The 11690-nt window shown below is 41.4% G+C and overlaps 1 protein-coding gene across 1 annotated transcript in view; it reads right to left on the bottom strand.

Annotated features, from left to right (window-relative positions):
- Positions 1-11566, bottom strand: part of dcc (DCC netrin 1 receptor) — a 232478-nt gene extending 220912 nt beyond the window's left edge. The window contains exon 1 of the mRNA XM_031855714.1: positions 10821-11566. Coding sequence (XP_031711574.1) covers positions 10821-10947 — 127 coding nt within the window. The 5' untranslated portion in view covers positions 10948-11566. The remainder of the gene's footprint in view (positions 1-10820) is intronic.
- Positions 11567-11690: the final 124 nt, after the last annotated feature.

An 11690-nucleotide genomic window follows, 5' to 3' on the forward strand; every position in this document is an offset into this window, starting at 1 on the left:
GTGTGTGTGTGTGTGTGTGTGTGAGTGTGTGTGTGTGTGTGTGTGTGTGTGTCATGGGGTTCAGTATACAAACAGTTTTCATCCTGAGGCCAGAAAACTCAACGCCTCTGCATAAAAAAACCTTCTCATTTGTTCTCCACTTTTTAATCACCTGCAAATTTCTCTTCAGACATAAAAACAACACCCACAACAGAGCAGACAAGTAAAAAACAAAAAACAGCAGGCAACAATAAAATAAATAAAAACCAATTAATGTAAAAGCCTGCAGGAGTATTAATGAGGAGGATTTAAAGGTGAGGGAGATGTAATGCAGGTTCCCAACATGAATAATGTATGAATGTCAGAGCACAGCAGCTGATGTTAAATATAGACAGCAGAGAGCACAAGACGTAAATGAAACACTAATGCTCCGAGCCGAGACAAATTATCTTTCCGTAAATTACTCACAGACTTGTCTTTTTGTTGTTGTTTTTTCCATCCAACCATTTGAATAATGCAGAAGAAATCTAGAGACTTCATTAGTACACAGCGATATTTTCAGGCTAAAAATGCCACAAATACATCTTTGGTTTCTGACTAAAAACAGAAATCAATGCTGGGACAGAAGCGAGCCTTTTGTTTTTGAATCGAAGCTGTTCGGGTGAATCACACCTTCTTTCTTCAAGTTGGAGTCAAGTTTTTGGAAAGAACTCTGAACATGCAGGATCAGATTCAGGATCAGATTCAGGATCAGTGGCATTAAGTATGTTTTGAAGAAGAGAACCTACTTTGGGCTTCTGATTTCTCTTTATAGGGTCAATCAATTAATCGGTTCACAATGGATCAAGTACTTCTGAGTAAAAGGTGCCGCTTGTAGTGATGAAGTGATAAAGAGCCATATATTATTCGCAGGAGGTGGTGGAGACCAAAAACAGAGCTAAAAGAGAGAGAACATTGGACTTACATTCCCCAGGTAGCCAGACACACAACTTGCTCTTAATTAGCTGGATGTGTAAACAAGCAGTCGTCTGCTAACTAGTCAGCTACTGTAAATAAAATGAGAATATATAACATATTGATGTAGATTAGGGCTGCCCCTTTCTAGTCAATTTGCCGACTTATTGGTCGTTTTGGTCTTTGTCGACAAAGACTTTTTTAACGTATTAGTCATGTATTTCAGGCTTCTTTCATGCTGAATGACTTATTTACATGAAACGTATAAGCAAACTATGTTGAACACAAGATTTAAAGTGGTTGCATGATTCTTCGTGGAGAAACTCAGGTTTGCAGATCTGTCAATTGCAGAAAATCAGTCAACAAAATTGAATTAGCGTTAGTGTGTTCTTTAGCCGAGAGCAGCTCTAATATAGACAGTTGTTGCACCTCTAAGCTTGATAGTGATTTCTGTGATGGAAGGGTCCATGAGGCTATAGCTACGGAGGCTACGTGTGTAGCTTCCTTTGGCGACACACCTCCAAACCTTAACTTGGGCTGCGGCACCCATACACACACATCTCACACAGGAAAATGCACGACATATGTATTATCACACCTGTACTGTAGATCAAAAGAAAATTTATCAGCAAATGTTTTGAAAATCTATTAATTTTCTTCATCATAGTTCTTGCAAAAACTGCTTCTCTAATATGACAATTTTCTTTTTTGTGTATGTTTCGACATCTTGGGCTGGGGGAAATGATAAACACGTTTCTTGTTTTGAAAAACATTAAAATAATGATAATAATAATTATTGATCATGAAAATCAGCATAAGTTGCAGCCCTAATATTTTTCATCATATTTGTATCTTCTGACCTGTTTCCTGTGCTGCTGCAGATCCTCTGCACACAGTGGTCATCTCTCTGTCACAAAGCGCATTAAAGAATATTAACCTGATTACTGCAGCTGCTGATGACTGTCTCAGCGATAGCTTGTTAAATAGTAGAATTCATGTACTGTATGTAGCCCAGATTCAAAATCTGTACAACATTAAACACTATTTATCAGACAACACTCTCAATTCAGATAGAGAAACTCATTGGCATCTATATTTCCCTTAAAAACCCACAACTGGTCGAAAGTTACGCTGAACTCAAAGAGAAAAGACTCAAACCTGAAATATTACAGTGACCACAGTATATAAATAATAACTTTACGTACAGGCAACAATAGAGTTTGAGCTAGTTTGAGGAGAACTGGGGAATTTTGTTTTGTTAATGCAGACAAGTGTGAGTGTTTTTGTATGTGTCATATTTGTTCTTTTACATTCCCACTCACTCCGCTGTGTTTCACCTCAGGTCGACCACTGACTGATAAATGAAGCTCTGCTGTATTTACACATGGGAAACTTCTGCGTGTTTGTGTTTGAATTATGTCAGATTTGTAATTTACTTTCTGTCCACCGCAGGAGTGAAAAAACAAATTAAACAGAGCTGAGCCGCAGCTAACACATCGTTTTTACTCATTCACTCTATTAATCCACCGCTCCTGGCTGTGATTACACACAAGAGTCTTTTTCCTTTGGCCGAGCAATCAACCTCCCAGACCTCAGCGACACACACTTCATCTGTTACAGGAACACACAGAGTTCAGAGCAGCAGCTCAACACACAGCATGAAGGGTCCAAAGTGGCTGTGGCTTAGTAAAGAGCAACACGTTCAGAATAAAACTTAACAAGTAACAAGGTCCAAGTCAAGACAGGGGTGACCCAAGTCAGGACCAACTACCCATCTGAAGACAGCGAAGTCCCAAGTCAAGACCAACATGAAGTCAAGACAGGGGTGACCCAAATCAAGAACAACTACTCAAGTCAAGACAGGGAAGTCCAAAGTCGAGACACAGAGGACCCAAGTCAAGACTTTCATTAAGTCAAGACAGTGCAGACCCAAGTCAAGACTAACAACCCAGGTCATACAGGGAAGACCCAAGTAAAATCCATCAACCCAAGTCAAGACAGGGAAGACCCAAGTCAAGACTAACAACCCAAGTCAAGACAGAGAAGACCCAAGTAAAGACTAACAACCCGGGTCATACAGGGAAGACCCAAGTAAAATCCATCAACCCAAGTCAAGACAGGGAAAACCCAAGTCAAGACCATCAACCCAAGTCAAGACAGAGAAGACCCAAGTCGAGACAGGTAAGTCCGAGTCAAGAATAACTACCCAAGTCAAAACAAACGGAAGACCCAAGTCAAGAGAGGGATTTCCTAAGTCTAGACCAGTAAACCCAAGTCAAGACAGGAAAGCCTCAAGTCAAGACAAGCGACCCTAGTCAAGACGGGGAAGTCTCAAGTCAAGACCAACAAGTCTAAAGACAAGATTGGGCAGAACTTGTTCAAGTCCCAAGACCAACAAATTCCAATTTAAGTCCCAAGTCAAGACCAACAAGTCCCAAAACAAGTCCAAATTCTAAACTTTGTGTCCTTGAGTGAACCTAAAAACCCATACTTTACTGTATGTGGGGTTTTGTTTATTCAATAAATAGCTAATTTGTTCTTGAATTTGCTTATATTACATTTTTATTTTATATACTTAACTTATATTAACCCCTGTGTTATCTTGTAGACCCACCAGAGGTTCCTAATTGCCATCCTGGTTGTGAGCTAGGTCATCACAGCTGTGTTTAATCTTCATTCAACCAGCCCTGCTAAATCAGCTCATCATGTATATATTGGATATATAGGATACATATATACACATTTTCTCTTTCATATACAATTAATGGATAGATAGGTGGATGGGTGGGTGGATGACGGTGTTAATGAACATCTCCTTGGTGTTAAAAGGCTGCTCTCTAATGGATCATCTCTGACTTTATTATTCAGCTCTGCTTATTAATGAAAAGGTTTTACTGCTGTGAGCTTTTAGCTTTAATGTGATTCTTGATTAAATTTAGCTCCTCTTGCTTCCATTGTTTGGTCTTTTTTGCAGCGTTTGGAGTTTCTTTGTTTCTGGCTGAAAACCTTGCAGAGGGTTGAAGACTGTTAATCAAGCAGAGGTAGAAATAACATCTGTTTATTAATGAATACATGCCTTTCTCTCCACTTTCTAAAAGCAAAGCATATTTTCACAATGCCATTTTCCAAAAAACACAAAGCTGTTGTTTTGAGATGATAGTGTCATTATTTCATAATGACAAGAATTATTTCGACCCTTTAAAAAAATATAGTTTGTATTAGCACAATGTTGTGATCTGATAAAATAATTTGTCCTTTTATGTCTTCATCTTAAGAAAACAACTTTTCTTACAACAAAATTACACCTTTGGATTATTATTCCGTTATTTGTTAACATTGCTATTATTTTCCGATTACACTCTCTTTACTGTCATTTCAGAACATCATCTGACTGAACTGAGATACAGTCATCCTTCACTTCCTGCTCTGGAACGTACTGTAACTGATCACACTGAGTGATTCTGTTGGTGCATTGATAGAAGGAAGATGGTTATGTGCTGCTGAACTCGATCAGTCTTCAGTCTCATAATCAATACCTGATGTCCACAGGAAAATTAGGAATTATTTCCAGCAGGAGTCAGCTGTGTGTGATCATCAGACTCTTCATCGGCTGATCAATAACTTATCACTATTAGACGGACAGGGTCTCTGCTGTTTTGGACCTATTGATCGGCAGGGAGCCCTCGTTTATTTCATTCACAGCAGAGATGGGGTCATTAACACAGAGGCATGAACAATTCTGAAGGAGGAGCATGAGGCTGATACATGAGCATAGAGTTGGTGTTTGAACGGAGAAGCGATGCCACCACTGAGGGGTCCAACGGCAAGGCATCGAGCCCTAGGAAGCTGTGAGCGTGTCACAACAAGAGATGAAATGAGACGATACAATGTCAGAAAACACACAACAAGACGAGATAAGACACTAAAGATTAGGTTGGCATGGACTGGACTAGACAAGGTTAACTAGATTGGTGAAAAGGAAAATATCATAACAGGATGAGGATGAGGATAAAATGAGAAAAGATGACATGAGACAAAGTGAGATGGGACTGAGATGAAATGGACTACAATGGAGATGAGACTGAACAAGACATGATAACATGAGATAGGATGAGATAATACAAATAAGATATGAAAGGACAGGAGGGAAGGAGATGGACATGACGAGACAAGATAGGACAGGATAGGACATGAATAAAGAATGAGATGAGACATGTGAAAACTGGGTAAAATGATATTTACAACAGAATCAGATCAGGCAAAACAATAAAATAAGATGCGATAAAATGAAAAGACAAGTCAAAATAAGATGAGGAGCTAAGAGCATGAGATCAACAACAATAAGAATATTAGATGAGATCGATTAGATAAAAGAACATTAGAAGGGACCAGGTGAGAAAGACAGACAAGACATAACGGGTAGAACAGATTAGATACTAAAGGAGATTGTCAAGATAAAACAACATAAGAGAAGGTTAGATGGGATGAGATGGACAAAATATGTTGAGATGGACCAAGTAAGAGAAATGAAATGAGATCCAAGAAGATGAGAAAAGGGGGAAAAAGAGATAAGATAGAAAAACTAATTGAAATACTGGAGATGATGGGAATGAGATACAGCAAAATGACATAAGACAAGACAAGAAGAGACAAGATAAATGAGTCAACATGGAAATGAAAATGAGATCAAATGAGACCAGGCAAGACAAAGGTTTCAATGATATGAGATTAGATAACAATTATTTAGGCAAAACAAGATGAAACATGACCAGGTGAGTTTAGATAGAGTGAGATGAGAAAGGTTAATGAAATGAGACAAGAGAAAATGAACAGGGACTTTGAAATGTAAAAGATAACAAGAGACACGGTGAGACTAGTCGGACAGATGTGAGGAGACAAGATGAGATAATAATTCAACAAGACAAAACAAGGTTAGGGTTGATGACGTGAGACATGAGACAAGGGAATCCAAGACAGACCAGTAAGAGATGGGCTAGCAAATGAGGTGGAGAGATCTTGGGGCTGCAACAAGATATATATCAGAATCAGCTTTATTGGCCATGTATGCTTTCATGTATTGCTCTCAACGTACATACATAGAATATACAAATAAACAAGAAAAAAAACCATTAAAGACAACAAAGTTGAACAGAGAAACTAAGCATAAATATTTAACTACTATGTACAGTATAAATTTATATCGAAGAATATATATGAACAACAATAATAATGGACAATGGATTCGGGATATTAGTGCAGAATGGTGGTAATAGTGCAAATAGTGCAAATGGAGGTGCAGTTTGACTGATTAAGTGTTCAGAGTGACGGCCAGTGGAAAGAAGCTGTTCCTGTGTCTGGTGGTTTTGGCGTACAGAGCTCTGTAGCGCCTACCAGAGGGGAGGAGTTGGAACAGCTTGTGTCCAGGGTGTGAGGGGTGTATAATATATAATATATAAGATATATACTTTACAGATTACATTGGCTTTAGTATACAATGTATTGATGAAGATCAATAGAATGCATTGACATATATTCTGACCAAAGGCAGTAAACAGAATGTACGCACATAGACAGTTATTCTAAATGGTACACAGTGAAAACAAATCCTCCTCTGGATAACAGCAGAGCTTTAAAGATAAATATGCTCAGTCTTAATACCAACCCAGTGCTTATTCCTACAGCATTGTTCAAATGACCACACCCCTAAGTACACACACACTCACACACATACCTGAAGAGACAGAGGATGAACGGGAAGGATGGGAGCACTCAGGGACAAAAGCAACAGATAAACAGCAAGAGGATTGTGAACATCACTTTGCAGAGCAGGAAAAATAAAAACCTCATGAACACAGAATTTATTAGAGCAGCCGGTTCTCTAAAGGTAGTGTGAGACCTCTGTAGACCTGAGGCCCCATGAAACAACAATTGAATTAATGATAACAATAATGTATGTGGTAACTACATCAGCAGCAACTTGAGGATAACACTTTGTTTTTATGGCTTTAAAAGCTGGATTTTAGCCGTGCGTTCAGGATGGATCTATCATTTGAAATGTCATTTCACCGCTTTGGTTCAAAGTGGAATGTCTCAACAAATATTTGATGGATCGACTTGACATTTTGTATAAACATTGATGGTCCTCAGAGAATGGATGCTACGGACCTCACAATGTTCCTGTAGTGCCATCGGTTGGTCAAAGTTTTCCCTTATCATGTAAATGATCCTAACATCTACTGGATAGGTTGGCCCAAACTTCTGTACAGACAACAACTTTGATTATCACCTGAGTTCCTCTCGCGCCACATGACGTTGGTATTTAGTGATTTTCTGTGAAAATTCTTACTAACTATTGGGTGGCTTTGCATTGGTACACATAATTAATGTTCAGTATTTGTCAAATACTTTGGTTAATGACCAAATATCTGAAAAATTAATAGCATTCCCATCAGCCACAGCTGTGTTCATATTTTATTTTGTTTTCATTAGTTATTTCATGCTAAATAAAGGGGGGGGGGGGGGGGGGGACGTTGTGTCTTTTAGGTTTTCGCACATTTTACACACATTTTCACAACGTTTCGCACTTGACTTGTGGGTCATGATATAGACATGACCATATTTTGTGGAGAAGTTGTCCATCTTTATATAGCGTCTATGCTGTGGACTATTAGCCTTGTCATTTCCTCCCACAACCAATTGATCCAACTGTTTGGTCCAGAGTGAGGCATCTCAACTACTATTGCTCAGATCAACATGAAATTCGTAGAGTATATTACTCATCCCCAAAACTCAGGAGTCGTATATTTGATTCAGACTTCACCAGCCCTGGTTCAGCATTTTACCCATCATGCTTTGGGCTACATGTGACACCACGAGGTCAAAGCAGCGTGCAGAAAGATTGCTGGTTTCCGAGAGTGTGAGACCGTTTTTAAATGCGAAGACGATGCTGCAGGAGAACTCTCAGCTCCATCAGGTTCACCGGCCTCGTGTCGAGTTTAATGATGAATCATGGAGGTTAATGCTCACTGGGAATAATCGAATAACCTAATCTAATAATAATAATAATAAGCCAAAACGAGAACAAAGATGATGTATTCACCTTCCTCAAACACTCCATCCTTCTTCATTTGTGGGGAGGCTGAAACATCCGGAGAGGAAAAGGAACTACAGAGTTCTAAACAACGTTTTCACAATAAGCTGTGTTTCTGACTTTCTGAGCATCTCTCAGCTCACAAAGGATCATTTCTTCTCCACATCCTTTCTTCATAAGGGGTTAAATTCATTCATATCAATAATGAAAGGAATGTGAATTGTTCACTTCCAGTTGTGCCATGTTCGCCTCATGTATTTAACCATCTCACTCTATCTAAACTCATGTATTTAACCTGCAAAATCTCAAGGTTCACCCAGCAATTTCCAGTCAAGGAAATACTGGCAGTTATTATCTGAGTTCCATATAGAAGTGCATGTGAAGTAACAGCAGCAGCAGAGAAGGAGGAATGCTGATGGGTTGCAATGTGTGTGAGGTTGATGTGTCATTTTACAAAGAGAACTCTGGACCCAACATGCATTTAGGACATGTAGATTCTTCAAAATTGATTAGAGGGTTATGTACTGACGTCTTCTATACAAACCTACAGACTGTGTTCCATGCATCAAACCACATTCAAAGAAGCCATTGAGGGAACCACAAGGGTAAAAATGGTAACTCATTTCCAGGTTTTAAATGGTTTCTGACATTTTTAATCACGTTTCTTTATCACGCTGGTGTTTGTTTAAGTGTTCATATTTTTTAGTTGGTTTTCATTAGTTATTTGATGCTTAAAAAACAGGTTGTGTGACATCTGTGAATGAAGTAGTCACATGCATCACTTACTGTGCTGCAATTTATCATTATCATCAGCCAACATTACGCCGAGCCTCTAATTGCTCTAATTGAAACACACACCTGAGACCCTTCCACACCTGATTGTGCTGACTGTAATTTGGATCAAAGTTAAACTCAAAGCAATTGGGATAAATTGATTCGCCATCGAAATGCTGGTGTGACCAGGCCTTTAGGTGGGCGTCCAGGTGATCACATGCCACGGTGATCCACCAGCCTGCAGGTTTCCATTTCAACCAAAGACTCTACCCTCCTCCCCCACCGATTAACTCTCCCTCAGGTAAAGCAGAGGAACTCATCTGTGAGATCAACCTGCAGACGGTTGGCTCCCCTCTTCAAACTGACAGAGCACCTGAACACACCCGTGAAAAGCAAGCGGGACCTGCTTCTGCAAAAAATGCATTCCGCCTGCTGTTTAGTACGACTTCTGAATCACTGTGTGTGTGTGTGTGTGTGTGTGTGTGTATGTGTGTGTGCGTGTGTGCGTGTGCGTGTGTGTACCGTAGCTCACACAGATAAACGCTGGGTCTGAGTACAATATTCAGCAGAGGATTTTACAGCCGAGCCACTACTGTGTGTGTGTGTGTGTGTGTGTGTGTGTGTGTGTGTGTGTGTGTGTGCTCTCCCATCACCAATTAGCTTAATTAAAGTGTTCGGACATAATTTATTGACAGCAGGAGACTCACTCAGAAAGGGGTTGGGAGATGAACCCAATATGTATGAGTGGAAAGATTATGGTCTCTTTTATTCTGTTACGTTATCGGATTGGGTTTGTTGGAGTATTTTGATTTTAGAGCTTTTTGTATTGGGGTTTTATGTGATTTCACTGCAGAGTAACCTCCCTTTGGAATTAATAAAGTGCTCTATCTGTCCAAAATCAGCAGCCTAAACCTGATCAGCCCCAGTCGTTTTACGAGAAGCTGAAGGTAAAACAGCAGCAAAACCCGTAAGATTCACTCAAGGACTGCTGTCAAATTGTAAAACCCGTAATTGAATACATTAAAAGCTTAAAAGACCCTGGTTGAAACCAAACCTCATTGTTCTGGGAGCCAATTAATGCCTCAAAGATCCACTATTACATGCTCAAAGCAGCAGTAGAGCAAATCATTAGACCTACTGAAAGCCCGGTGAAGTCCATTCAAATCAGTCAATTCTGGTAAAATGTATAAAAACAAGTCAAACCCAGCAGCCTAAACCTGATCTGTACCTGTTAACCATTTCATTCTGGTACAAAATGAGGCAGCAAAAACCCTGAAAGATCCCCTAAAACCTGTTTAGAGTGACAGTCCAACACACGATAAGGCTCACAGAACTAAGGCAAACCCTGGCACAGCCTCATGAGAGGTGAGCAACAATGAGACCTGAACAGCACCGATAATCCTCTTTATTCTGGGCCAGACTGACAGTGAAACAGCAGCAAAAGAAAACAGTAAAATTCAGTGAAACCTGCTCAAATCAGATGGCGGGGGCCAAATCCAGGTAAAACCAACATGATGGAAGAAATCAGGTGAAACAGTACAGCCCCATGAAACACACACAAACCAAAATCAACCCCAGCAAAACTTGGTCAAACCCAGCCAGACCAGCAGCCTGAACCTGACCGGGCCCCAGTGAACGAGTTCCTCTATGTGACGGTAAAACAGCAGCAAAATCCAGTGAGATTCACCAAAACCTGCCTCAGCAGCCTAACGCATGACCAGAGCCGCTGGAACCTGCTGAAGCCCAGTGAAATCCATTTAAACCCAGTGAAACCCAGCAGAAGCCGGTGAAGCCCTGCAGCCTGTAGCCGGATCACACACCCAGCGGAGCCCAGTGAAACCCAGTCCGACCTGGCCGGACCCGAATCCCGACAGGGAGGGACGCAACAAATTGTGACAATTCTCGTTTGGTCTGCGGCAACCAGCAATTACGCACACACGCGCGCGCGCGCCACACACACGCACACACACACTGCGGGGACGGAGGCAGTAATCGCGCATATATATATTTTGTCTCCACTCACCGTGCGCCGTGGTGTGAGAAGCCAGCAGCCAGCAGAGCAGCAGCAGGTAGAAGCCTCCCGTCCTCCCCCTCCTCCGCGCCGTCACCTCCCAAACATCAGCAATACATCCAACCAAACCCGGCTCCATGCTGCCCTGCCCCTGTCCCGATAAGCCCGAGGAACCACAGCAGCAAACACCGGCAAAATCCTGCTCTTCTTTGATTCTTTTTGTTTTTTTTTAATCCTCCACAGAATTCAACTGTCAATTAAAAATCAAAATAAGAAGAAAACCCCAGAATGGTGAGTCAGGAGGATGGTGATGATGAGGAGGAGAGAGAGAGGGGGGGGGGGTGTGAAACAACCTCTCCTCTCCCCCAAAATAACCCTTCCCGATCGGGCTTGGATCCCAAACTGAAAAAGAAAAAAGAAAAGACAAATCCCCAAAAGATACGCTCACGCGGTTAGTTCCCGTCTTTTCGGGGTGAGAAATAAGTTCCAGTAACTACGAAGGCTGAGTCTCCATCACTCCTGCCGGTGCGGCTGATTCCCATTCACACAGATGCGAGGAGGAGGGGGGGAGAAAAAATCCACGCTGCCTTCCCGGAGGTCTGCTCCGTCTGCCGGGGAGGACGGATGGAGAGGGTCGGTATAGGAGGAGGAGGAGGAGTGTGGAGGGAGAGAGTCGAACACTCTCTCTCTCTCTCTCTCTCTCTCTCTCTCTCTCTCTGTGCAGTCTCGGTGATGTATGGCTGCCTCTTCTCTATAGGTCTGTACAGCTGGAGAGAGGGGGGGGATAGAGAGGCCTAGGCAAAGTACAGAGCTATTGATCTACAGAGGCTGGAGGTAAAGACCGGAGCTGGAGCAGGCTGGTGGGGGGGGGGGGGGGGGGGG

This window comes from Anarrhichthys ocellatus, unplaced genomic scaffold (genome assembly GCF_004355925.1).
Source record: "Anarrhichthys ocellatus isolate YVR2014 unplaced genomic scaffold, GSC_Weel_1.0 scaffold16, whole genome shotgun sequence".
Classification (NCBI taxonomy): domain Eukaryota; kingdom Metazoa; phylum Chordata; class Actinopteri; order Perciformes; family Anarhichadidae; genus Anarrhichthys; species Anarrhichthys ocellatus.